The sequence below is a fragment of the Mixophyes fleayi genome, chromosome 1 (assembly GCF_038048845.1).
Source record: "Mixophyes fleayi isolate aMixFle1 chromosome 1, aMixFle1.hap1, whole genome shotgun sequence".
Classification (NCBI taxonomy): Eukaryota; Metazoa; Chordata; class Amphibia; order Anura; family Limnodynastidae; genus Mixophyes; species Mixophyes fleayi.
Genome location: NC_134402.1, coordinates 265,075,153 through 265,102,338, shown reverse-complemented (window position 1 = coordinate 265,102,338; position 27,186 = coordinate 265,075,153). Strand labels below are relative to the sequence as shown.

At 40.3% G+C, this 27,186-nt stretch overlaps 1 protein-coding gene across 4 annotated transcripts in view; it reads left to right on the top strand.

Annotated features, from left to right (window-relative positions):
• The window catches only part of FOCAD (focadhesin), a 195,953-nt gene that overhangs the window by 143,581 nt on the left and 25,186 nt on the right, over positions 1-27,186 (top strand). For all 4 annotated transcript variants that reach the window (XM_075210512.1, XM_075210521.1, XM_075210495.1 and 1 more), the window contains exons 21-28: positions 814-935; positions 1,827-1,919; positions 3,084-3,172; positions 4,602-4,643; positions 5,002-5,110; positions 7,871-7,987; positions 22,740-22,978; positions 25,184-25,273. In XM_075210512.1, coding sequence (XP_075066613.1) covers positions 814-935; positions 1,827-1,919; positions 3,084-3,172; positions 4,602-4,643; positions 5,002-5,110; positions 7,871-7,987; positions 22,740-22,978; positions 25,184-25,273 — 901 coding nt within the window. The remainder of the gene's footprint in view (positions 1-813; positions 936-1,826; positions 1,920-3,083; positions 3,173-4,601; positions 4,644-5,001; positions 5,111-7,870; positions 7,988-22,739; positions 22,979-25,183; positions 25,274-27,186) is intronic.

Below are 27,186 nucleotides of genomic sequence, written 5' to 3'. Positions count from 1 at the left end.
ACAAGTGCAATACAAAGAAAGCATCATGGACATAAATAAAATTAAAAATAAATGACAAAAATTGAATAACTTACTCTAGTCATTCCTGAGCCCAGTCTAGAGTGGGTTGATGAATAAGCTCAGTCCCCATGAGGCATGGCAACCCATTCCACATAGCAGAAGAAATGAAAGCACATACTGAAAAACCGGGAATCCAGTAAATGCTAAACAATGGAAGGCCATTTCAAGCCTCGAGGGTCACTAGCTGGGATAGACCTGTTGAATTATGTATTTTTTAGACCAAAGTTAATTTTTCCCTACTTTTTTGGGATCTGTCGGAGTCCAATACTGGCAGAGGACAGAATTTGGGTAATTGCTCTCCTCACAGAGACTGCTCTGTTTCAATGCAATATTTTCACCCCTCTGTTTCTGTTACCATTTAAGACTGAATTTTTCATTTCGACATATACCTACTTGCCTTATGGCTTGTGATTCACATCTAAGCTCCATGAAGATTTACACTGATTTATGCTACAAAAGCACTGTTACTGGCAGCAGTCATTGTGCTGAAGCAGACATATGGAAACAGCAATAAATGAATCATACATAATAATGTTCCTGCTGATTTCCCCCTGCTGCAAAGTAACAATGATAATACCAAGGATGTATCCATTTTATACCAAAAGCTGTAATAGAATAATAATTTCTCACTGAGATACTTATCTCATCCCATCTGCAGGGTAGAGTAAAATTAGCCCATTGGGCAGATAATGGTTATTGTCCTATATTGTACATTTTTTAAGTGTTTTCCTCACTCTGTGTATCTTTTGACAGCCGGCATGCTGCTGTGCTATGACCTGCCTGTTCAGACGGACAGGGATGGCAGACCCATCAATCGCTTCCTTGCCAGCAGGGGTCGCAGTTACCAGCAGATGTTAACAGCTCTTATACATGAGGTATGTGTTAAGAATGTATAATGAAGACAACAGTGAAGTGACCTTGACCACTAGGCAGATTTATACAGCCCGTATAAACATATTCCTTTCTACTGATCTGCATTTCTAACCTTATTTAAAGGTGATAATGGGGCGTTGAGTGAATATTCCTTCATCATTCATATCAGTCCCTGCCCCATTAGAGCTTACAGTCTAAATTTCCTAACTCTCACACACACAGACTAGGGTTAATTATGACAGCAGCCAATTAACCTACTAGTATGTTTTTGGAGTGTGGGAGGAAACCGGAGCACATGGAGGAAACCCACATAAACACAGGGAGAGCATACAAACTTGTCACAGAAAAGTTGTGAATCGAAGTCATGACCCATAGATTGTAAGCTTGCGAGCAGGGTTCTCTTACCTCTCTGTCTGTATGTATTACCCAGTATTGTCTTATAAATATTTGTTCCCCAATTGTAAAGCGCTACGGAATTTGCTGGCGCTATATAAATAAATGATGATCATGACCCCCAGTGTTGTGAGGCAAAAGTCCTAACCACTTAGCCACTGTGCAGTGCAACTTGTTTTAGGGAAAAAAGTAATTAGGTTGAGAATACTCAAGTTAAATATAAATTCAAATATTACTTGCGTGTGTTGTGAATGAACAACATGCTGCCAGTATGGAAAACAAGCTGCTCTGGAAGGAGTTAGGGAGTCCCATGTTAGGTGCTGCAGTCTGAGGATACTGTGCTCACTTCTGTCTGTCATCTAGATATTGTGTGTGAAAATATGATTGATGTTTGGTATGTAGTGAATAAACTAGCAAAGTCTAGATACACCATCATCATTTTCAAGTACCTAGCAATCAGATTATGAATGTGCACAATAATACAACCTTTTTTTCTGTAGGTAAATATCCAGTCCTCTGAATGGCACCGTTCCATCCTGCATCCCCAGTCCTGGCTTCGATTCATGGCAAGAACTTATTATGCTGTATTGCAGGTTAGTTAGCACATTGCCTGAAATAACCTAAGTAACTCGCCTGCATGCATTAAGATTTCAATTACTATAGAATTAATGATTCCGTTTTGAGATTAACTGTATTGCGTTAAGTTAATTAATATTATTGAACTCTTACATACAAAGAGATTCTTGTTAGACAGCATCCTATATGAAACTGTATGTTTTGAACAGAGTGTCCCGAAATGATCTGTTCACAGCAGTGCTGGATTGGAATGCAATGTTAAAGCCCTGCCCATTATTATTATTATATCCATTAAATATTTTTCTATGGAGTTTTATATTGGTGCATCATAGTCAAACATTTTTTCAATCCCTAACAGGGCGTATAATAGGTATATCAATATGCAAATGGTGGGGGGAGGGGTGGTGGGGGGGGGGGGACCGGAGGAGGAGGAGAAAAATAAGATTAAGGGTAAATATTTAATTCTGGATAAGTATAAACTGTGCAATCATAGATAGAGTTGTGAGGCACAAAATGTAGAGATAATGATCATTGGCTCCCTTATGTTGTCAGATAGCTGTACTGATTACAATTAGAATCTATAGAGGCCTTTTTATATTTGTTATGCGAGTAATAATCCATGTTTTAACCATATAAAGTGATAAAAATGTTGTTTTCTATTTGCCTCTTTGTGAAATGGATTTATCACCTATATAAATTGGTTTAATCTGTGACCTGGGTTTTTAAACACTTGTGATTTATTTCCCAAGAAGTACACCAATGACTTTATGCAAAACTGCAAAATAGGGAGACATAAATTTACCCAGAAACTTGTGTTCTCCATAATAAGTGTTCGTTCATACAGACATTGTAATCAGGTGCCAGTAATGTCAGGTAAATGCTGTGAGATGTGTCTCAAAGCTCTCCTGAAGCATGGTAAAATTACCTCTCTCAGTAACTATTGTTTTTCAGAGCCCTTGTCTACGTAGCCTAATTCTGATTGGTATCGGAAATTCTAATGTGCCCTCCTAGGGTCAAGTCCCTCTCCATTATCACACCACAGTGTGTTCTTGTTTGCTCCAATTTTCGGGTGAAAGTACAAACTGATGATTGCTATACATTAAATATCTTGTTGGGCTTTTTAGTTGCTATCCAAGTATCAGGTCATTGATATCTTTTTCATGTTCCTTTTGTATTTGCAGGGTAGGCAGGCAGAGCTGGAGATGCAGCTGAAGCATGGGAAAGATGACCCACAAGAACTTCAGTATAAAACATTTACAGCTTGGCTCTGGTAATGAATGGTTCATCATGGTGGAACTTTCCTGCCAAGCACAGGAAAAACACAAATTAGTGTTGTAGATAATGTAATGCATAATGTTGTCCTTAAACCTAAAACCTTTCCTCCAGCAAAAATAACTGTGTAGTTTCCATTCACAGGACACCCCAGTTTTGGTGATTCTCACCCTGCTTCTGCCTGCAACCATAGCCTAGAGAATTTTGGATGTAAACAGCACTTAATGACGTTGATGGACAAAGTTGGTTGGACAATTAGAGACATCTGGCCAAACAATGCAAAGGGCGACATGGACCATGTTCGGCAGTTTGATTAATATATCAGGGGAAAAACAGCACTGTTTTTGCATTAACCAATCAGAACAGTGATCAGAATGTGAAAAGTGCTTGACAAATTCCGCATAATGATTTTGCACTTTTGCCATTTTAAAAGGTGCTCTAACCAATTTGGTATGCTGCAATTATGATCTGCACCTTTTCTGGTTTATCAGTTAAATGAGATGAGACCAAATCATCACACACAAAACAACAAAAAGGCACCTCATTTTGCGTTTCAGGCACTGTGTCGATGCTCTTAGCATGTGTCACTGTTCACTTTTATTTTGAATGAGGGACTTTTATCAAGATGCCTTTTATTTGGCTATACTAGTTAAGTAGTGATAATTGGTGATAGAAGACTGCTCCCTGCTAATATTTTACATAGTATCGGCATATTCTACTGCGCTTTACAATTAGGAATAAACATAGTAGTAAAACAAGGCTGGGTGTTTACAAACCAACAAAAGGTAATAATATAGTTATGATGCCCTGTGATATCCATCTCTCAATCTTCTCTTTCTACTACCGAAAAAGAAGGTTATAGCGTAAAATAATTGCTGTGCTGTAGATCTGTGAAAATAAATTAAGTGCACACACCTACAATATAATCCAATAAGTATTTATATATGCCAACATTTTTCAATCTATCTTTAGATCCAGTTGGGACAAGATTTAAATAATATATAGTATAATGGTAGTAGAAACTGACACCAGTCATGTTAAAAAAAAAAAAAAGTTTTTAACTATTTAAATCCACGTATTTCAGCAAAAAAATATAGATATGTTTGAGCTACTCTTATATATATATATATATATATATATATATATAATTTTTTTTTCCAAACTTCCAAATCTGGTAGCACATTTTAGTTTGAAATTGTGATTACTAGCGTCAGTAATTGGAAATGGAGAGCTGTAACTTGTGGTGTTTTACAATGTCATATATTGTTTGTTGAATGGTTTTCACCAGCCCATCTTAGGTACCTTTGTAATCATTGTTGCGGAAAGGATAATAATGAAGCACAAATACAATTATTTGGAATCTGAAGCAATGTTCTCCTTGTGAAACTCCTGCAATAATTGGCATTTCCCTTTGTGTGTTAATACAGGGTGAGAGATGCTCTAACTGAGGTTATCAGATCCGCTGTCAAGTAAGCTCTAAAACGAACCTATTTCTTGCCAGTCTGTATAAAGCAAGGCTTCTTTTGTGCTTAGAAATGTAACTTCTCTTCTTTTTCACAGTCTTTTATATCTTTGTGAATTGTCTCCCCCATATCTTTTTGCACCTCCCCCTATTCCATTATAAACTTCATCTTCATTCTGCCATGATATGGGAACTCTTACATATTTTGTCAGTTTGCAGGATGGATTTCTTTTTTAAAAGATGTTATACTTTCATTTTTTCTTCTGATGTTTCATGCAAACACTCTGAAGGATCTGGCTGTACTGAGCACATACTAAAGCCATGAGCAGAGCCTACTAGCGCTTACACTGATCTCTTTCTTTTAGAGATAGTCCCGTGGTGAAGGGTAATGCTCTCCTAGCACTCACTGGTCTGGCTGTCGCTGTCTCTAAATATGAAAATAGTCTTCCTTCAGAATCTGATGGTGCCCCAGAGGTGCGTCCCCGTTTATATTTAATTAGACATTATTATTCATTTCTACTTAATGTGAGATATATGGAGGGCTGTGTGTTGCATATGCCATGTTTGTGGATACATATTTAAGGATTCTTGCTGAGTTAGACACCTGATTAAAATTAGCTCTAAAAATCTGCATGGATATTTGCACCCATATAGCACCAGTTCTGCACCAGTAGCACATGTATCAGGCTTACGTCAGGCGTCTTACACCCAAATACACTTAATCATGATGATGACTTGGCTGGACTTAACATTTATTTATATAGCTCCAGCAAATTCCGTAGTGCTTTACGATTGGCATATTAGCACAAGAGAAAAATACATTCGCTATTAGGTTTGATTTAAATAAGAAATTCTACACAGCAGGTGTAATCTTCCCTCTTGTGTACCAATGAAAGTAGGGAAATTTGAATTATAAAATACACCCCAAAAATCAAACAATATAGGCACAAGTAATGAAGGAAGCACCTATTAGCTTAGAGGTGAATCCGCAATCTGCTACTGGCGATCATCGTTGTCATCAGTGTATCAGTTTCCCTCACTCTCAGGCAAGTGATGTTGCTACTGACAAGTGTATATATGCGTCTCCGTGCAGGTCTTCCTCAGTGCATAATTACACGAACATACCATCACTGTACTCTGTGTACGCATTGCTACTTCCCTCCCCCTTCCCATTTCTGCAAGCATACGAAAGAGCAAGTACCAAAACTGCATGTGGAAAATAGATGTACTTCTTTTTTTCATGTTCATGTGCAGTATTGCCTATTTTGCGCTAAGTAAACAGGCGAATGCTCAGCGCAGTATGAGACCCTTAGTTTCTCTCAGGTGTACATGGTCGGTGTGTGGACCACTGCTTAACCTGTAAAGTGTGGTATTTATTGTTATGTCTCATTTTAGTTTTTAACACTTTAATCATCATTCATTTATTTATATAGGTTTCAGAGAGCATTATATTAAAAGAACAGATATCTATATCATGTGTAGTATTTATGTTTAACCAATGACCTAAGGGTGTTATAGTTGTTAGTTCTTTTCTGTATATATTTTTTTTTCTGGAATAAATGTATTTATCTCTTATTTCTGTATGTTCAATGTTTTCAATGGCATGTATCTTTTCAGAGAGAAGAAAAGCTGTAGGTACCTACATCATAGCTGATTTATTTATAGATGTATATTCATATTATTTATAACTCTGAGAATGCAGCAGATCCCTTCAGTGAATATAGCAAGCGAGGCCTAACTGCTGTGCAGAAGACAGCATATCCTGCACATGGCATGATTTCAGATCAGTAACACAAAGACATTTTATTTCAAGTAAGGTGTGTTTGACTAGGGTCAGAGCATCATATTTTATTAAATATTCATCTCTTGCTCATGTGGGATATCCCCAGTTTATTAGCGAGTTAGACAAGCAGAAAGTTCACAGCAGCAGGAGATGAATGTGCTGACCCTGCAGGCAGTGACCTGTATTTCTGATAGTGAGGAAAGGTCATGTGACAGGGGACGTTTTTATAATTCTGGAAAATGGAGGTAAACAGATATGGACCCGAGTAAACAGAGTAGTGATGTGAGGACTCTGTTACACCGATGCTGAAAAATCGTGGTGATAAATGCACCTCTGTATGAAACAAAGGTCATATATCCAACTTGTGTGTATGCCATTATTATCATCACCCTTTATTTATACAGAACAAACATTGTACACGTTGCTATAAATTAACAGAATTGTATTACAAGCAAATTGCATACCCTTCCCAAAGTAGCTTAAAGACCTGATGCTTCCTGTAGGTTTTTATGACATGAGGCATTGTAAATTTTTTGCCTCAGGTGGCAGCACAGGGGCAAAGTGTATATTTTGTTAACAATACAAAACATCATCTTTTTTTTATAGTTTGATACAACCCAGCTTTTAACCTGTGATTTGGTTGACTTCTCTTCCCCTGTTCCTCGTTACAGAAGAGCTCCTTACAGAGTTGCAGGGGATGGTGGGGCGTTTGTATGTTCTCCCCGTGTTTGCGTGGGTTTCCTCCGGGTGCTCCGGTTTCCTCCCACACTCCAAAAACATACTAGTAGGTTAATTTACTGCTAACAAATTGACCCTAGTCTGTCTGTCTGTGTGTTAGGAAATTTAGACTGTAAGCTCCAATGGGACTGTGACTGATGTGAGTGAGTTCTCTGTACAGCGCTGCGGAATTAGTGGCGCTATATAAATAAATGGTGATGATTATAGTGACATATCTGTAGTGAGGAGCAGGGAATCAAACTATTTGAGTCTCCCTCCTCACTAGTTCTTTTTCTGTCTGTCACTGGTGCACTTTTATATAACAACTAGATAGCTGTGCAGGTAGGTAACATTTTTTAAAATTATTTCTTGCCAATAAAAATAAATTCCTCAGTGGGCTAGAGAAAGGGGCAGCAAAGCAGCCCACCCCTTCCCCACCTGTGGTGGCAACTGGGACAGGAAAGATAAAGTCTGTATAATCATTTAATTACACACACTAATTACTAATGAAAGCTCAGTTTTGCTTGTGTGTTGTCATCCTTAACTTTGTTCCAAATTAAATTTTAACACCCAAAAGATGTGCAGACCAATCTAGTAGTAATAAACCAGCATATTTATCTTTTCATGGGCAATCATTCCATATGCATACAATGTGTGTTCATTCAGGCATATTCATGTGTAGATTATTTTGGGAATATTTTCTAGCTCTGGACATTTCCTGTTTTTACCTGCAGATTGAACCAGATATCCTGCCCACTCGAGCTTGGCTTTGTATGGTGCTCGACACACTGCTTAGTATTGTCAACAGCCATTACCATCCCAGGGGCAGAGTCTTTCCTTGGTTCCAACATGTAAGTTTGATGTATATTTATGTTTATGTCCTGTTACAGCAGTGATGAAGTCAATGCTATATTGGCATGTAAATGCTCATATTTCATCAAATATTTTTGTCATTGAATACTTTCTGTTGTATAGTCATTACATTAAAGTTCTACAGTCAGCCAAGGGAAGCATGCCACTGCAAGCTGGTTAAAATCTTAAGAGACATTTTTTAATATTTCACTACATATTCTGATGTTGGAGGAATTCTCAGTAGTCATTAGTCTTGCTGGGACTCTTGCCTTGGTTTCAAGTCATCAGTCATTTATGGCTGTAAATGTAGTGGTTTTAGTCTTGAAGTGCAGTCTTCCTAATGTATCTGTACCTTTGGAGTATGGTGCTCAGTTTGACAATCAATTTTAAAACACCTATGATATGTTGAGAAACCAATAATGGTTCCTGCTATTTACATTATGACTTCAACTATACCTAAAACCAGTGGTAAGACTTTTTTTCAAATAACAAAAGATTACATTTTATTCAGTGCTGATCAGGTGGAATATACATGGTTTGTTTTTTTTTTTTTACTTTTTATCAGATACATAGTGTAAAATTTTGTTATCCATAAAGTCAATTGTCCTGCTTTTGGTTATAATAATGTAGTTCTTGTTGTGGCCATTGTGACACATGCATTATGGTGAACCTCTGACTTTCAAAATGGTCTCACAATACCAGGGCCTGTTTAAGGGTTCTGGCCGCCCTAGGCTAATACGGCCGCAGCGCCCCCCCCCCCCTCCTCCGAATATATAGGAACACTCCTGAATATGAATGTTCAGGTGTATTCTCCAGCATTCAAATTTAGACAGATTGTGCCATTGTCTCTTACCTGTTCTTGCTCTTCTCTCTTGCAACTTTGTTATCCTCTCGCTGGCTTCTGGAAAGTTGGCGTCCTGTTTTGAAAATGCAAAAATGTATTATAATGCAAACCCTGAATGATTAGGCCCTTTAGTTAAAACAAAACACTCCATTATGGCCAGCTAAAAAGTACCCCATTGGACAGGCATATATAAGCAATATCTGAATATTTGTTGCCAATCAAATACAAACCTCTACCAGCCCCATCTCACTAATATTTAGTATTCTAGTGATTGCTGAGACCACCCATGTGACCACCACACAATCATGAGATTCTGCCCTCCAAAGCTGCTCTATTTTTTAAATATCCCCTGCAGCCATTTTCCTTAACCACAACCCCCCCCGCACAGCCATTTTCCTTAACCCCTACTGCAGCCATTTTCTTTACCTCCCACCCTGCATCCATCCCCCTTGCAGCTATTTTCCTTACCTCCACTCTGCTAGCTAGCTATCCCCCCCCTCCGTCACATCAAAACTCCCCCAGTCACATATATCAGCCCCCATCCTCTGCCCTCCTTCATACATATCACCCTCTCTCCCTCCCTATAGATTTTCATGGCAGCCCCCTCCCCCTCCCACCCTATAGATTTGTATGACAGTCCCCCTCTCTCTCCCTATACATATGCATGACAGTCCCCCCTCTCCCTCCCTATAGATATGCAGGGTAGTCCCCCCCCCTTCCTATAGATATGCAGGGTAGTTCCCCCCCCTCTCTATAGATATGCAGTGTAGTTCCCCCCCCCCTCCCTATAGATATGCAGGGCAGTTCCCCCCCCTCCCTATAGATATGCAGGGCAGTCCCCCCCCCCTCCCTATAGATATGCAGGGCAGTTCCCCCCCCCCTCCCTATAGATATGCAGGGCAGTTCCCCCCCCTCCCTATAGATATGCAGGGCAGTTCCCCCCCCTCCCTATAGATATGCAGGGCAGTTCCCCCCCCTCCCTATAGATATGCAGGGCGGTTCCCCCCCTCCCTATAGATATGCAGGGCGGTTCCCCCCCTCCCTATAGATATGCAGGGCAGTTCCCCCCCCCCCTCCCTATAGATATGCAGGGCAGTTCCCCCCCTCCCTATAGATATGCAGGGCAGTTCCCACCCCCCTCCCTATAGATATGCAGGGCAGTTCCCACCCCCCTCCCTATAGATATGCAGGGCAGTTCCCACCCCCCTCCCTATAGATATGCAGGGCAGTTCCCACCCCCCTCCCTATAGATATGCAGGGCAGTTCCCACCCCCCTCCCTATAGATATGCAGGACAGTTCCCCCCCTCCCTATAGATATGCAGGGCAGTTCCCCCCCCCCTCCCTATAGATATGCAGGGCAGTCCCCACCCCCTCCCTATAGATATGCAGGGCAGTTCCCCCCCCCCCTCCCTATAGATATGCAGGGCAGTTCCCCCCCCCCTCCCTATAGATATGCAGGGCAGTTCCCCCCTTCACTTACCTGTAGTTGTGCCAGCATCGCTCCTCTCCTCAGATCAGCAGATACGAAGTGAAGACGTCCTGCTTCCTGTCTGCTGCACAGCAACAGGCAGCCTGGCGATTGGCTGTGTGTTGCTAACCACTGACCACCAATGCTTTTTTTTGTCGAGCCCTCCACCCCCCGCGGCGACTCTTATTTTGCCAACTGCTCCTGGTTGCTAGGAGCATTCTCAGGAGGAACCTTCTTGGTCCACTTCCTTGGTAAGGATTCTAGAAAAATTATGTAGGTTTCTTGATGTGCTAGTCCTCACGCTTTCTATAAGGGACATAGGTCCGCTCATCGTCTCTTAGCAGTCTATGACTCACAAGAGTCATCTGAAGAACAAGGAGAGGTATTTGAGGACGGTACTCCCCACAGATTGAGAATTTGATCCTAACAGTCCGTCAGGCTCTGGATTAGACTTGGACTACACTTAAGCATCTGAATCCGGACTGTTCAAGTGGCAGAAGGAGGAGGTTGTCTGCTACCCTTCTAATGCTGAGCTGACCAATCTTGTTGAGTCAACATAGAAAAAGCTTGATAGGAATTTTGTGATACCACGTTGTTTTTCTACCCTTTATCCTTTATAGATGGATGAGATGGCCTGGTGGTAACAGTTGCCTAGTGTGGACACACCAGTAGCATATTTGGCTCAACATTCCACTCTCCCTGTCCCTGGATTGCCTGCACTTTAAGGATAGCACTGACCATAAGGCATCGCTTATACCCATGCTATATTTAGCTTGGGTGGCTCAAGAGATGTAGACCTTGTCAGACCAGCTCGCAGACGGTCTGCAAGATTCTGAATTTATTTCTTTGACACTGCATCTGAAGGAAGCCTTCAGATGCAGTGCAGCTCAGAATGCAGCCTCCATTTCTTCCTCAGTCTTGGCATCAGCCGATGCAACCATGGACGCTCCTAGGACACTTATGAAGAATCCAAGAAGTCCTTGGAATCTCTTTATTATGCAGGCTGTGCTCTTTTTTTCAATAGCTGGATGACTTGATATTTCAGGCTATATAGGTGATAAGTAGACCTTTCTACCAGTCAGCGCTCCCAAGCCGTGAGTACCTACATTTGATTAATTTTGTCAGTCGTTTCGAGGAGGCTCTACCCCCATGGGCAGTCTTCCAAAGGTAAGCCCTTGCATACCGAGGTCACTCTCAGAGGGGTAGTTCCTCCTCTTCCACGAGTTGATCAGGGCCTACAAACTCTGACAATCCTGCAGCCTCGCAGCCAGGTGAGTGGGGGTATGCCTGCTGCTGATTCCCGGAACAATTAGCGACTTCCTCTCAAGATCGGTGGATCACGGAGATCATGCTTGCATAATTGACCTCCAAAATAAGCCCACTCACCGTTTGTTCTCCACCACTCTTCCACGTGACAAAGTGAGAAGATTGGCTATGTTGCAGTCGATTGTTTTTCTTAATTATGTTGGTGTTATCTGCCAGGTCCCGGTGGGGCAGAGATTTATATTCAGACATTTTTCTGGTTCCCAAGCCAGACGGTTCATTTCGCCCCATTCTCAACCCGAACACCCTAAATCTAAATCTCCAGTGGGACAGGTTTCACAATTCTTGATGTCATTGATAAACGGGTTGGAACCCAACGAGTTCCTGGCCTCCATCGATGTCCGCAGTGTCTATATCCGTGTGCCATTCTGGAAGGGGCATCAGACACTGCTCAGATTTGCAGTGGGGGACTCCAGTTTCAAGTTCAGTGCGCTTCCGTTTGGCCTTTCCGTGGTGCCATGGGTCTTTTCGAAGATCATGGCAATGATAACCGTACGGCTACGTTCTTTGGGAGTATCCTTTGTCCCCTGTCTGGATGATTTGTTCATAAAAGAAGACTCTGCTCAGAACTATCGGCTCCATCTCTCTCTGACCATCAAAGGGTTCATTCTCGGACGTTTCAGTGGGACATGTTGTCCAACTGGTCCAGATTCCATCTTTAGCTGGCCTCGAAAGATGCTCTGGTTGTCTCCCAAGAAGAGTTTATCTCTCCTTTGGTGGTTAGTGGAGGATCACTTGACAGTGGGCAGGTCCTTTTCCCTGTGGTCCTGGATCATAGTCACCATGGATGCGAGTCTGCTGGAGTGGTCTGCGGTCATCCTTCGCCGCAGTCTCCAGGGCTTCTGCCCAGCTCTGTTTATTTCCCAATAAACATTTTGAAGCTCACAGCCATGCTATTAGCTATGCAGGACTCCTAGAAGGTTCTACAGTCCGTCCTCATTCAGACAATGCCATGGCTGTGGGTTATATAACTCAACAGGATGGCACCAGGAGTGCCAGGACTATGAAAGAGGCTTCACACACATTGTCTTGGGTGGACCAGTTCGCCCCAAAAGTTTCAGCAGTGTTCATCCCTGGTGTGGATGCCGATTACCTGAACAAACATACTGTGCTGCCAGGGGAATGGTCTCTACATCCGAAAGTGTTCCGTTGGTTGGTCCAAAATTTGAGTCTTCTGGACGTGGACCTCATGACATCTGGACACAACTTCCATGTCCCCAAGTTCTATTACAGGACCAGTGATTCCTTGGCGTGTGTTGTGGATGTCATGACCATACCATAGATGTTCCGCTTAGTGTATCTCTTGCCCCCTATTGCGATGCTTCTGCGAGTCCTACATCTGTTCAGACAGGTAGAGTTCCAGTGATTGGCCCGTCGGTCCTGGCAGGCAGACGTCCTGTGCATGGCAGTGCATCGGGATGTCGTCTGCCTCCTTGGGACAACTTCCTTCTCCATGCTCCCTTTTGACACCAGGACCTTCGTCAGCTGGCCTTAATGGCATGGCTTTTGAGGCCGGCCTCTGGTGATCCTGGGGTCTGTTCTCCCAAGTGGTTGATACCACCTGGGAGCCAGTAAACCAGTTTATGCCTACAGCTACCACAGAGTGTGGCGGACCTATGTCCATTGGTGCGAGTGGATGGACCTGTCTTACTGCAGCTTTTCGGCTCTTCAGAATCTTGGCCTTTTTGCATAATGGATTGGATGCAGGCATTTGACTTGACTCTTTGAAAGTGCAGGCGTCATCCCTTTCAATATATTTCCAGAAGCGGCTGCTTGGGTTTCTGTAGGTGCATTTCTCCAGGGGATTCTGCACATCCAGCCACCTTAAGCGCCACCCACCTGAACCTGAACTTGGTTCTTGTGGTTCTTCTGACTATTCCTTCTGAACCGTTGGAGTCTGACGATTTGTGATTCCTGACTTAGAAGGGGGTCGTTCTCCTCGCCATAACTTCTGCGAGGAGAGTTTCGGATCTTGACGCTATTTCTTGCTTGTCACCTTATCTGGTTTTCCATGATGCCAGGGCTGTGTTGCGCATGGTTCACTCTTTCCAACCCAAGGTTGTTTCTGCATTTCACCTCAATCAGGAGATTGTGGTCCAGGTCTTCCAGGAGGCCTCATCGGGTCAAGGCACCTTAGAGCTATTGGATATGTCTGTGCCCACAGATTCCCTTTTTGTTTTGTATGAAGCACACAAGAGGGACTGGTTGGCTACAAAGCAGACAATTACTCAGTTCATCATCTCTACCATCAGGCATGCTTATGTTAGTTCCGATCAGCTGGTTCCTGAGGGAGTTGCTGCATTTTCCACTAGATCTGTGGGGGCATCTTGGGCTGCTCATAACAGGGCTTCGGCCGATCAGCTGGTGACCCCCAGATTGGATGGAAGGGAAAAGAGAATTTTCATGCTTTCATTATATCCGTTTCTCTGATTTTATATGTGAGACACTGCGTTCCCTCTCTTTCCGCTGTTTGCATGTTGTTTCTGGTTCCCTTTTTGGGGCTTCTCAATTACACTGAAGAGCTATAGGGGTTGCAGAGGGGAGGAGCTTCTGTCAACAGTTACATCATACCAGCCAACTACTGATTCCTAGGCAGCGGGAGAGGGGTGCGTGGCCATGTCACAAAGGGGATGTGGCCACGGGAGGCTCAGACGTGGCCATGCCCCCAGAGGACTGCCCAGAGCTATAAAGCACTAGCCTGCCCATAACATACCTCGCTTCCCCCAACATTCCCACTCGCTGAACAAAGCTCTAAAATTGGAACGGTCCCACTAACAGTTAGGAGGTATGGTTACATTAACAGTTAGGAGGTATGGTTATATTAACAATTGAATTAATTATTTATCCTAAGGCCAACTCCTGAGTCTGAGTCCCCTCATACAACCCCATGGTAGCACTATCCCCCAGATAGAATCAGAGAAACGGATTAAACGGATTTTCCATAAATCTGTAAACAGGAGATACCTTGTGCCATTTTTTCAGATTTGGGAAACTGCATCTATTTAAATACAGTGGACCCAGAGGAAACCTTCAACTTAAGAGGCTTAATAGTACATTAAAGTTAATCATCACTCTTTACCATATTTTTAAGTTTTTTTGTTTTAGAGGACATGTGGCATGTTTGGTTGAACTACATCTCTCCACCTACTGTACCTACGGACAGCAGTAGCAGTTACTACAAACTTTCTCAAGATGCATATATAGAGAACCAGGACACTTGCTTATTTCTAGTGCCATCCAGTTGCGACTTGGAGACAAAGAGAAATGGTATTGGAATGTTTTAGAATGCTCATTTAGTGTGATTGAAACGTTGTGCTAATGAAAGATTCCTGCTTCCCTCACCTTCTTTCTCTCTCTAGATAGATATTAAATATAGATTACATATAGGGAACATTATTAACTAGGTGATGGTGGAAGTTTTTGGTTTTGCCTTTTATTAGTTACACTTTCAGAATTCACACTGCATTCACACAACGCCTTATTTGATGCTGTGCCAAGCCATGAAGTTTGGTTTGCAGAAAATGAGTTGGCAGCTTTCCATCGGGCCCTGGTGGGAGAGCGTAGAGGCAGATGGCTCATTTCCTATAGGGGGTTCATTCATTTTAATGAACGATACCAAGACATAAATAACAAGGAAGACAAGTCCCAGGATACCCTGGTTCAAATACATCATGGCACAAAGCACCAAGAGGTTTATATTTCTTACAATTAAACAGCATATTTATTCTAGTGTTGGGCTGGATTCCACTTAAGGCCTCATTGGCCTTTAACATCCTGATTTGCAATTATGGTAATAGGTAATCCAAGACACTACAATTGTTATTTTTTGTGGTCCTTCCATCCAGTGATTACAACTTCGCAATGTCATTGTGTAGTTTTTTGCAGCATTTAATTTGAAGATTGTTGCACTTTATAAAGTTGGTAAAATTAACAAATAACAAAATGGCAAACTTTTGAAGAGAGTTAAAACATTTTAATGTATTTTTAAGCAACTTTTTCAACTACCACTAAAATGACATTATGAGATTAGTCCTTTATGAGCCAATTCAAGATTGACTCAGAAAAACACAATATACATAGTTGCCACATATCTGTTCATGTATTTGATCTTATCAGAAGCCAAAAAATAGCTGTTTTGTGAAAATCAATATACACAGAATCCAGTAATATTCAAAATCCGTAAAAACAAACAAACAAAACAAATAGCGAGAACTCTTCATTATTTCTAGGAAACTCGTCAGAAGTGTCTAATATATCCTGCATTTTTTGCACCAAAAAATGAAGCCACTTGTGTTATTAGTTTTATGCATGTATCCCTATATGCTGATGATCTACTTGGCAGGACCTGGGCCCTAACTACATTTTCTGGAAATAGCGTAATAAGGTGACTATGTGTACTTTAGGGCTTTCCACCAAATGTTATTTCTTACACCATTTACTACACTGCGTGGACTCGATTATTTAATGTATTTGATACTCAAAAGCCAAACTCTAACATCCAAGTGTAATAGTTGGTCTATGCTACCTTTTAAAAACTATGGGAAAAGTGAACAATTTTTACAATTACATTTTTCAGCAGACACACCACGCTGGCTAATTTGTAGACATATAGTGGGAACAAGCTTTCCTCAGAGGATTCACATGTGACCCTCTTGACTCTTTAGTTATATTCCGATCACACAGATTGTGTAGCAGCCTAGTTTATGTTTGAAAGAGTCTTATCTAGCTACCCAACCAATAGGTCTACATGAACACTTCACGCCTTTCTACTAAGGAAATGAGAAGCCATATTAGACGACAAAAGCACAACTGTCTCTTCTAACTACACTTCTGTGGGCAAGGAATCTCACAAATTTAGTAACCCTCCTTTATACTGCCATTGCTTAATGGGACTTTCTGATTTATTACTTGTTTACATTACCACAGTTACTTCCTACTTGCTGTTGATGTTTGTTCACTATCTAACTTAGCTGTGTTTTCGCAATCTGTAGTAATATACACTTGTTAAAGACTTGCAAGGTACCTGGTTTAATTATAAATGTACACTATCCACAAGAACTTTGAGAATGTCCCTGCTACTATTTCGTCTTTTATCATCATCATCAGCAGATTTATATAGCGCCACTAATTCCGAAGCACTGTACAAGAAAACACTCACATCAGTCCCTGCCCCATTGCAGCCAGGGCCGGATTAAGGGAATGGAGGCCCCTGGGCTAAGGGCGCCTCCATTCCCCCGTAAAGCCCCCAATGTGAGCCACCCGCCCTCTCCCCAAGCGCTTACCTGTCACTGTAGTTCTCCGACCCCGGCGCGCTGTAAGCTCCTTACTGAGGAGATCTCGCGAGAGTTCACTCGCGAGATCTCCTCACTAAGCAGATTACTGAGCGCCGGGGACGGAGGACTACAGTGACAGTGCTCAGCAGCATTGATCGGGCCGGGGGCGCCCCCGCCCCTGGACCGATCAATAATACTGCTGAGGACTTTGAAGGACCCCCTGGATGCCCGAGGCCCCTGGGCTATAGCCTAGTTAGACCTCGGGTTAATCCGGCCCGGATTGGAGCTTACAGTCTAAATTCCCTAACACACACACACATGTCAATTTGATTTCAGCCAATTAACCTACTAGTATGTTTTTGGAATGTGGGAGGAAACTGGAGCACCCGGAGGAAACCCACGCAAACACAGGGAGCACATGCATACTCCACACAGATAAGGCCATGGTCAGGAATCAAACTCATGACCCCAGTTCTGTGAGGCAGAAGTGCTAACCACTAAGCCACCATGCTGCCCATAATTTGTCCCTTTGCTTCAGTCATTTTCTCCTAGATTTCTTGAACACAGAGAAATAAAACTCCTCCTACATCTATTCTATCAAGTACCAATTTTTTTTAAATACAAAAAGCTCCCATGTACATAGTCCACGTTCAGAGATAACCGTGTTTTATGTAACGCGGACCTTGTACATTTTCTGCCATTTGGTTTGCTCCAAAGAACTCTCTAGATCTCATGCTCATCTGCTGACATAGGTAAATTGTCTTTGAGATGTAACAGAGGTGTGCAGCGCTGCGGATTCTCTGGCACCTTATAAATAAATTAAGATGATCATACAACATAAATATGTTACCTTTTGCATTAGGCTACTTAGTGCAATCCTAGGACTATTTAATGGAAGTCAAGAAGTAGTTAATCTGATAGTAGTACTAGTGATAGATTTCATTCTGGAGGATCCATTGCTTAGACTACATATATTCCAAGTAGTATATCCCTATGAATAAATATTTTTTTTTGCGTTGAAGCCTTTGTTATTCCACCAGCAAAAGATCTCATAACAGCGTTATTGTTTATTAGGCCTGTATGAGATCACTAGCTGGTCCTTGTAGTGTTTGGAGGCTTTGGGTTACCTCTTGTCTGGAACACCCTACCCTGCATACCATGTCTGGGTTAGCTCTCTGTGAGCGGGCTTTGGTTAGCGTGCAGCAACTCATCGGAAAGACTCCGACAGCTCTATCATTATACTTTACCTATACAGATAAACCAGAAGTTTATTAATCATTCATATAATAATTATTCACTAAGGATACAATTTCATATCTACAACACAGCAGTATTCCTTATCGATTTTATGCCTATTAGGTGAATCATTCTTTTGTGCTTGGATCCTGGAGCAGCATACTTTTTTAAAAGGACAGATTTTGTTTTATTCTTTTATCTGTGGATTTATATGTATGTTTTTTTCATTGGTGATATTTACAGGTAGCCTATTTGATGAATTGGTGTTGTGTTTATTTTTCTGGATATTGGCAGGTTTTTGATGTGGTTTAAATTTGAGTTGTTTAGGTTCAGGTGCTCCACCTGTTCTCTGGCAATGAGAGGCTAAATGCTTCCAATTTTAAAAGCAAGACCAGTGATCTCAGCTAATTTGTGTAGTAGGTTATGTAAGGTAGAAAGGTTAGGGAGAAGTCAAAAATAAAATTATATAATCTGCAAAAAGGATACTTTTGTGTTAATCTTATCTGATTGCTATATGTCTATTATATTTGCTGGCTTAGAGATGTCCGAAGTTCCAGTGCAAGGACAAAAAAGATAGAGGCTAAAGAAAGTCATCCTGGTTAACACATTTGTGTACTGCCCAGGTGTTAGCTGGAGTGGTCTGGGAAGAGTCGTAGAGATCAAAGAAAGCTTTAGGTTCTAATTCCGTTTCAACTTGAACTTTTTTTTTTGGGTTGATGGGGTTTTGGGGTTTTCCCACAAACGTTCTATAAAGTACAACAGAGAAAAACACTACTCCTCTTTGAGTATACATCATTGTGTCTATTTTGACCATTACATAAGTGTCTGCATGACAAGCTCCCCTCTGGCACACTTAGATTCTCATTCTCATAAAGGCTTTCACTCTGAATAAACGTTCTCATCATTTGACACGTTATTCTTGTGTGTTTTTTTTTTTGTTTATTTATGTTTCTCAAGTTGTTTGTTGCCTTGCATTATGTCTACTACATTTTGACCGTGTTTTTGTATGCTATTATGAAAAGAAATAACCTTTAAAATGAAATAAACCGTTTTTAAAAGCCAGTTCCAACTTGTATATTGGCCCGGTGGAAAACCTGTAGTCCTTTTATTAGTATTGAAGAGGGGGCACATAGAGGCAGGTGGATAATATGAGCTCTTGGAAAATGTTTATACACATAAATAGCACATTATAGTTCAGAATGATTAATTTGTCCCAAGTCACACATTATATTTACAGTCTCTCCCCTGTGGAAACCCCTATCCATGTTATAAAATTATAACCTTGTTCAAGGTGTATACATTTAGTTGCAATGGAAATTAAAAAAAGTTCATAGTTTGATCTACAAACCTGGAGGCACTGAACTTATACCTTCATTATTTCGTTTGCCAAATTGCTCCACTAAATGTGCTCTCCCACATAGATCATTTTTTGTTACTGCAGCATCTAACATTCTGTTTCAGGCACTTTACTACTTTTTGTGCGGTTCTCATATTTTACTTTTAATTAATTTATCTGTAAAGCACTGTTCACCCATTGTACTAATTAAATACAGTTGTACATACATATGGGATCATCATATATTTAACTATATAGCACCAGTCATATTAAGCAGCTCTAAGAGAATATATAGTCATTAACATCAGTCCCTGAACCCCATGGGAGCTCTAAATCCCCTATCCCCACACATATATTAGGGTCCATTTTGTTAGAAGCCAGTTAACCTACCAGTATGTTTTTGGAGTGTGGGAGGAAACCGGAGCACCCGGAAGAAAACCCACGCAAACACGGGGAGAACATACAAACTCCACACAGATAAGGCCATGGTCGTAATTATACTCATGACACCTGCTAACCACTATGCTACTGCGCTGCCGGTGTAGCCGATCAATCTAAACATTTTTTTTTGTTTTATTTTACTTACATTTTTGCATCCAACACTTTCCTGTAAAAATTAATTATTTAACAGTGATTGTGCAAATCTTACCTGTCAACCTCCAGCCCCTCCCCAAATATATGTGTCTTTTGGTTGTTGCAAGTGTTTGGGAAGTGAAAAGGTTAATGATCACAATAACTATAAAACCTCGATTCATTTTCCTCTTCATAAAACATATAACTACTTCAGATTATTTCATCCCTGTGGAAATAATCCATCTGCCTGGGAGCCTCTTTTCCATAATAACACTGGCCATCTGCCAGCTGATTCTCCCTGCAATATCTGCATACTTTTAAAAAGAAAAAAATCCAACATACTTTTGAGGGGACATTATGAAATCTCTTCTTGCAGGAAAGTCCTACTTTATAAGGGTCCTACATTCTACATGGTTCTGGTCCCTGGGTATAATACTGCTAAGTATATAGATGTGTGTGGGGCCCGATGGTAACACTGTGATGGCACCCCCACCCCCACCGTCACACAGCAAACACTACCATCATGTCACCAACTGGAAGCAAAATGTTAAAATTGGGTCCTTTGCATCTTCACAAATACACATATATGCAGATTACATATATTATTCTAAATACATATATAGTGTGTGCACAAAATATACACGGAAAATAACCATTATTCACAGATTCCATACATGGCTACTCATTAGCCACATTATGTGCACACATTATATACACTTTATACATAGAAATACACTTCTATACAGATTATATGCATACCCACATATACACGCAAAATACATAGTATAAACATACACACATTGCACACACTTTCCTCCAAGGTGGTTTTGCACATCTTAATGTTTGTGTTATTCAACAAACTTTATTCATTGCCTGCTTGGGAACAAAAAGCCCTTTCCTGCTGCTGTCCTTGCTTCCGGCAGGCATAAGAGGTGATATATAGACTACGCAAGCACTCAGCTTGTTGGGTCCAGTTGCAGCAGCGAGCCCTGCTGTCATACCACTCCTGCTAACATTTAGTTCAATTGTCATTGTGTTCTCTTTAACTGAACATATTAGTTTTCTGTCCAAACACATTGATGCATTTTGTTTTGTTTCCCTCACAAAGATCTGTATACCACAATGCAATGCACGAATGTTTAAATCACTGTTTGCTACCCTGTGTGTTTCTTGTGGGCCTATGTATAATCTCATTATACGGGGAGCAGAATACACCTCAAGTACTCTCAAGTTGCTCTGGAGTCTACTAAGAATAATGCTTCATGACTGCTGCCAGGTCAGCACAATGTTATTGCTTGCTCTGCTATGAACTGTGCTCTACGAGTCCCTGAGACTACAAAGCTAGTGCATATTACACAATGGCTATGTCATGCACATTGATTTGATATTATAATGTTGTTAAGATCCTTTTTTCATTAAGCATCAATATTTGTTTTTCAGCTTCTAAGTCACTATCACAGTACCTGTTCTGATGCTGTTGGCTATTTATTAAGGCTTTTAATTGAATTGAACATATATTTTGCCATAATTAATTATTAATCTATTCCTTATAGTGTGTGTGTTTGTTTTATTGTTACAAATGTGATACTTTCCTCTGTTCAACATGCATTCACTTTCCCTTTGACAATGGTACAGAAAGTTAAATATTTTCTTTTATAGATCTACTAGTTTAATACAATACTGAAGTTGCAAGCAATGATTGAACCAACATAAAGGAATTTCTAGTGACATCTTGAGGAATGTAATATATGACCATTTCATTTTGCTCACTGGAAGCTATTGGAATATGGATTCATGATAGTTTTACAATGAAGGCAGTAGGAGACGTGGTGGTATGGCACCCACTTCCACCACTGTATATAGATAGCTATAGATATATTTACTTGTTTACTTCCCAGGTGTATAACTCTTCCAAATAAGCAATGTTGCTTTATTCGTCAATAATCGGTGGACCATTGTATCCTTTCCAGTAGATCAGAACAGTGTGACTAAGGAAATCTATGGCCAATAAAAAAAAGCATAAAACTGCAGGTTCAACAGATAGAACTGAAAAGTATAATTTTTATTTTGGTTGCAAATTTAGGGTTTATTTTGGTAACAAATTTAGGGACATATCAATTTGTACTATACGTATTCACTTCAGTGCATGGAATGTTATTCTTTTTAGTACCTAATGAAGAAACAGCACCCCTTAAAGTGCCCAATCATATCACAATTGTGATGACCAATTAAATTGTTTCAAATCTAGTTATAAATATTTGTATGGGTGGGCACAAAACAACATCTGATCCAGTTCTATTAGATGTTGCAGTAACTTGGGACTGATGAAAAATGCAGTTAGACGATGACCACTTTTCGGGTGTGCTGCCATCATTTCACTGCATTACTTGCAGACCATAGGATCTGCCAATGTGCTGGACTGTCATATATCATGTATGGGTCACGCAGCTGGACCTGTCCATGTATAACCACCTTAAGGCTCACTTATACTGGTGATCTTCATAGAAGTTTATGCAAATATCAATGTTACTTGCTTATTTATGTATGATGACATATTTAAGAGTGTCAGTTTGTAAAAATAAAATAATTATTTTTTCTTGACATGTATATTTTGCATAGTAGACCCAAGCTCATCAGTACATTCTAAAATCTCTTCATTTTTTGACAAATAATAAGTGGTGTTTCCTTGTGTTACAGAAATCCTACTCGGGTGAGAACACTGCTAGCGTCATTGCCCGCTCCTGTGCTGCCACAGCCCTCTCACTCCTAGTCCCAGTGCTTGTTGTGTATTTTAAGGAAAAGGTGGACGAAATTCTTAGAATTTTGACAGCCAGGTTACCTGGGAGGCCAGAAGCAGATGATTCTCAACCCCTTCAAGTTCACATGGGATTGGCTCTTGGAATGTTTCTCTCCCACTTGTGTGAGGAGAAGGTCAGGTACGTCACATTGTCATGGATACTTTTACTCTGGGCAAACACTGATTTGTTGGGTTTTCTGAATTTGGCAGAGCGGTTGACAAATAGACGCGGTATCGTAATGAATATGATTATCTGGTTTAGTATTTTATTCTTGATCTCTGCAAGCTCATAAATGTTCCTTACGAATTGAGAGTGTATTCTTGATGATGTTGGAACAGTAAATTACTACCCCACTACTAAACCCTTTTTATTCTTGAGATATAGCCCCCAAAGTTTTCATTTAGTAGGCATTGCTACCAAAGTATTTTTTATTTTAAAATGTTTAGTGTGCGTAGATGGCTACTCACAATATGATGGGTAATATCTCCTGCACTTCCTTAATTGTCTGCACCTTTCTAATAAGAAAGTAGTCTTCTAAAACTTCCACCTCATATACGTAGATGAGGTCAAACCTTGCTTTTAATGTTGTCCGAATCTACAGAGAATTATGTACATTCGCCTCACACAGTTTCTTGCCGCATACAACCTTTTGGAATCTCTTCAGCCAGGTTTCCGCTTTCAACATTCCACAGAGACTGCGTTGACCAAGTTTGTCAATGATTTGATGACTTCTAAATCTAAAGGCTATTAACGCTCTTCTAATTCTTCTGGATCTCTCTCTGCTGCATTTGACGCTGTTGACCACTTTCTACTCATACAAACACTACACTCTCTAGGCCTTCAAGACACTGTCCTATCCTGGTTCTCATCTTACCTCTTTAATCGCCCTTTTAGCGTTAATTTCTATGGCTCCACCTCTGCTCTGCATCCTTTTAACAGTAGGTGTCTGTAGGAACAGTAATCTCTATCTACACCACTTCTCTTGGAAAACTAATAAGCCCCTTTAGATTCCAGTATCATCTCTATGCGGATGATACACAAATGTATCTATCCTCTCCTGATCTCTCACCATCTGTGTTGTCCCATGTAACTGACTGTCTTTCTGCAATTTCATTTTTGATGTCCTCTCGCCAGCTCAAACTCAATCTTTCAATAACAGAGTTAATAATATTTCCACCCACCAACAGAAACTTCGTTCCTGACATTTCTATTTCTGTTGACAAGATGATCATAAATCCCAGCTTGCAAGCTCCCTGCCTAGGTATAATCCCTGACTTACAACTATCTTTGTTCCCCACATTGACTCTCTATTTATCTCATGTTACATACATCTAAAAAACATTTCCAGAATATGCACATATCTCACAGAGTACACTGCAGAAATTTTTAATTCATGCACTCATAATCTTTGGCATCGACTATTGCAATTCCCTCCTTACTGGCCTTCCCTAAATCAGACTCTTACTGCTCCAATCTATTTTGAACGCAGCGGCTAAATAGATTTTCCTTGCAAATTGTTCTTCCACTGCTTAGCCATTCTCAGCCTCTACATTGGCTGTTTGTTTTTCAAAGAATCCAATATAAAATTCTTCTACTAACATACAAGGCCATCTATAAAGTTGCACCGACATACATCTCCTCACTTGTCTCAAAATATCTCCCAACTAGACACCTCCGTTTTGCACAAGATCTGCCTCTCTCTTCCACTCTCATCACTTCCTCCCATTCTTGGTTACAGGACTTTATTCAAGCTGCACTCACGTTGTGGAATATCCTCCCTCGCACAATAAGACTTTCTTCTAGTCTTCAATACTTCAAGCATTCTCGGAACACTCACCTCTTCATGAAAACTTACAATATTGCTCAACTTCCCTCTTAATCTCCCTAGGTTACCCTATTACCACTGTCTACACAGCTAACACAAGACAACAACTCTCTGACCAACATTGCTGTGTGACTGATCATGTGGCACACTAAGTGATTTTTACCTTTGCAGTCCTAGCTGGCCCAATATGCAATATGTAGCACTTACCCTTGTGTATCAAATCATTGTCCCATAGATTGTAAGCTTGCGAGCAGGGCTCTCTTACCTCTATGTCTGTATGTATTATCCTGTATTGTTTTATTACTGTTTGTCCCCAATTATAAAGCACTAAGGAATTTGCTGGCGCTATATAAATAAATGATGATGACTATTATAATACTGTGCATAGCAATGGTGTTATAACCTTCATACTCCTTAACACTACAAGAGAACATTGCCCCTATGTTTGTACAATATACTGTATAATATAATACCATATATATGTGGTCTTTATAATGGTCTATCTTTCTTTTCTGCAGTGATACTTCTGGTCAGCAGATGAACTTGCTAATAATGAAGTCATTGGATGCACTGGAGAGTTGCTGCTTTGACTCCAGTCTGGAACACAAGTATGTAACATGAATATTATATACAGATATTCATTACTCCTTTGCATTTGTCTTTTTAACATTTGTATTACTGAAGTAGAACATTATAGGAATTAAAACTTAAAATAGAATAGAGACTCTCAAAAGCATAAGTAAGAACAACATTAACTCCTCCCAGTCTTAACCTAACATAGTCTGAAAAGGTATTCTCTATCTATAGCTTTGTTGCTTGTTGACAGTGGCATGGTTCCAGTATGGTAAAATGACTTTTTGTATGCCACCAATGAAAGACTTGTAAGTAACTAACATTTTGCAGTCTGGTATGAGAGATCTGACATCCATGGACTATGAAGTTGTCAGCTTCAAATATATTTCATGTGAGTTTGACAGTAGCTATAAATCTGTTTTCCAAAATGTTCAATGTCTGGGTTGACTAAGAGACTGTGATGGATGCGGCTGTCCATGTCGGTGACTACTCACAATAGGGAGAGTAAGCAACTTTCAGTCTCCGTTCCTGGATTTTAAAGGAGAGTGTTATTGATACTGGCATTTATCTGTGATTTAGCCTAATGTTTAATGCTTTACAGTCAGGTTATGCTTGACATTCAGAATGTGTTCAAACCATTCAAAATTAATAAAAAAGCTGTGTTCACAAATTTCCTACAGATTTCATTTGAACCAAATTTTAGTAGTAACTGTCTTTCAGACATCATAAATTGGCTTAATGCCATTCATTTTATCCAATCCCATTCACTGATCGGATAACGATTCATAAAATAGCTTATACTAATAATGGTCTTTTAAAGTAATATATTTCCAAATTTGCCCTATGCATATGAAGCTGGAGTTTTGCAGACACATAATTAGACAAATTAAACCAGTGCAAATACTATTGTTGTAACTAACACTACACTGTATAGTAATGTGTCCTTTTTAATTTCTCATGTTAAATATAGTTCTTGCCACCTGTGCATTTGCTAAGTGTTACAGGCATTTATGGTGTAATGCATGCACGGTCTCATTTGGCACACAGAATGTGACAATTTAAGCAAATTGTCTTGTGCATGTGTAGGTTTCTATGGTTGCCCATGAAGAAATCCTTTCTCCTGCTTTGTTGTATTTTGTTTAGCTCTGCTATACTGCCATCTTCTGGTCATTTCACAAACAACCCCTAATATAAATGAATGCTTTTGTTAAATTTCTAAAACAAAAAACTGCAATAGGATAACTAGTGTGTTTTTAAAATAATCATTGCATTTACATGAGTTCTACTGCTTGTGCAATGAATAGGTCTAATGTTAAATATTTGGATACATTTGTCATTGTTTGGATAATAGTAGATTGTACTGTCAGAATATTCTACAGCAAGTTGTTATGGCTGTGGATAAGAACAGTATGTCATTATATGTGTAACAATTAATTGTAACATATTTACTATTTCACTCTTTCACCAACCAATTGTTCCAAAATTTGTAACTTTGAATAAATGGCCTGATATTTTCCTGGGAGTTTGCGGTAGCGGGATTGGCGAGAGGTTGTTCCACAGTCTTCAGTAGAGGAACCCATTTTCCTAGTTTTTGTTGGTTTAAACAATGAGACCTAATAAGATAAGTTATCCTTTGACAGTATAAGAGGTGTAGGTGATTCTTAAAGGGTGGGGTGGTCTACAATATAGGAGGGTGCTATATTGATATATTGATTTGATGCCAGTGCACGTCTCTCAGAGTTCAATTATATGGTCAAAGTCATCACTGAGGTTTCAGACAACTCCTGCAGTCGCTCCTTCAGCAGAGGGTAGAGCAATAACATAGAGATTGCTCTGTCTTGGTGTTTTATATCCTGTATGTGAGATAGGATCCCCTTGCTGTCTGATGCTGTTACTTAGGCTGTCTGACAATGATTAAGCATTTGAGGAGAGGAAACTGCATAAATCT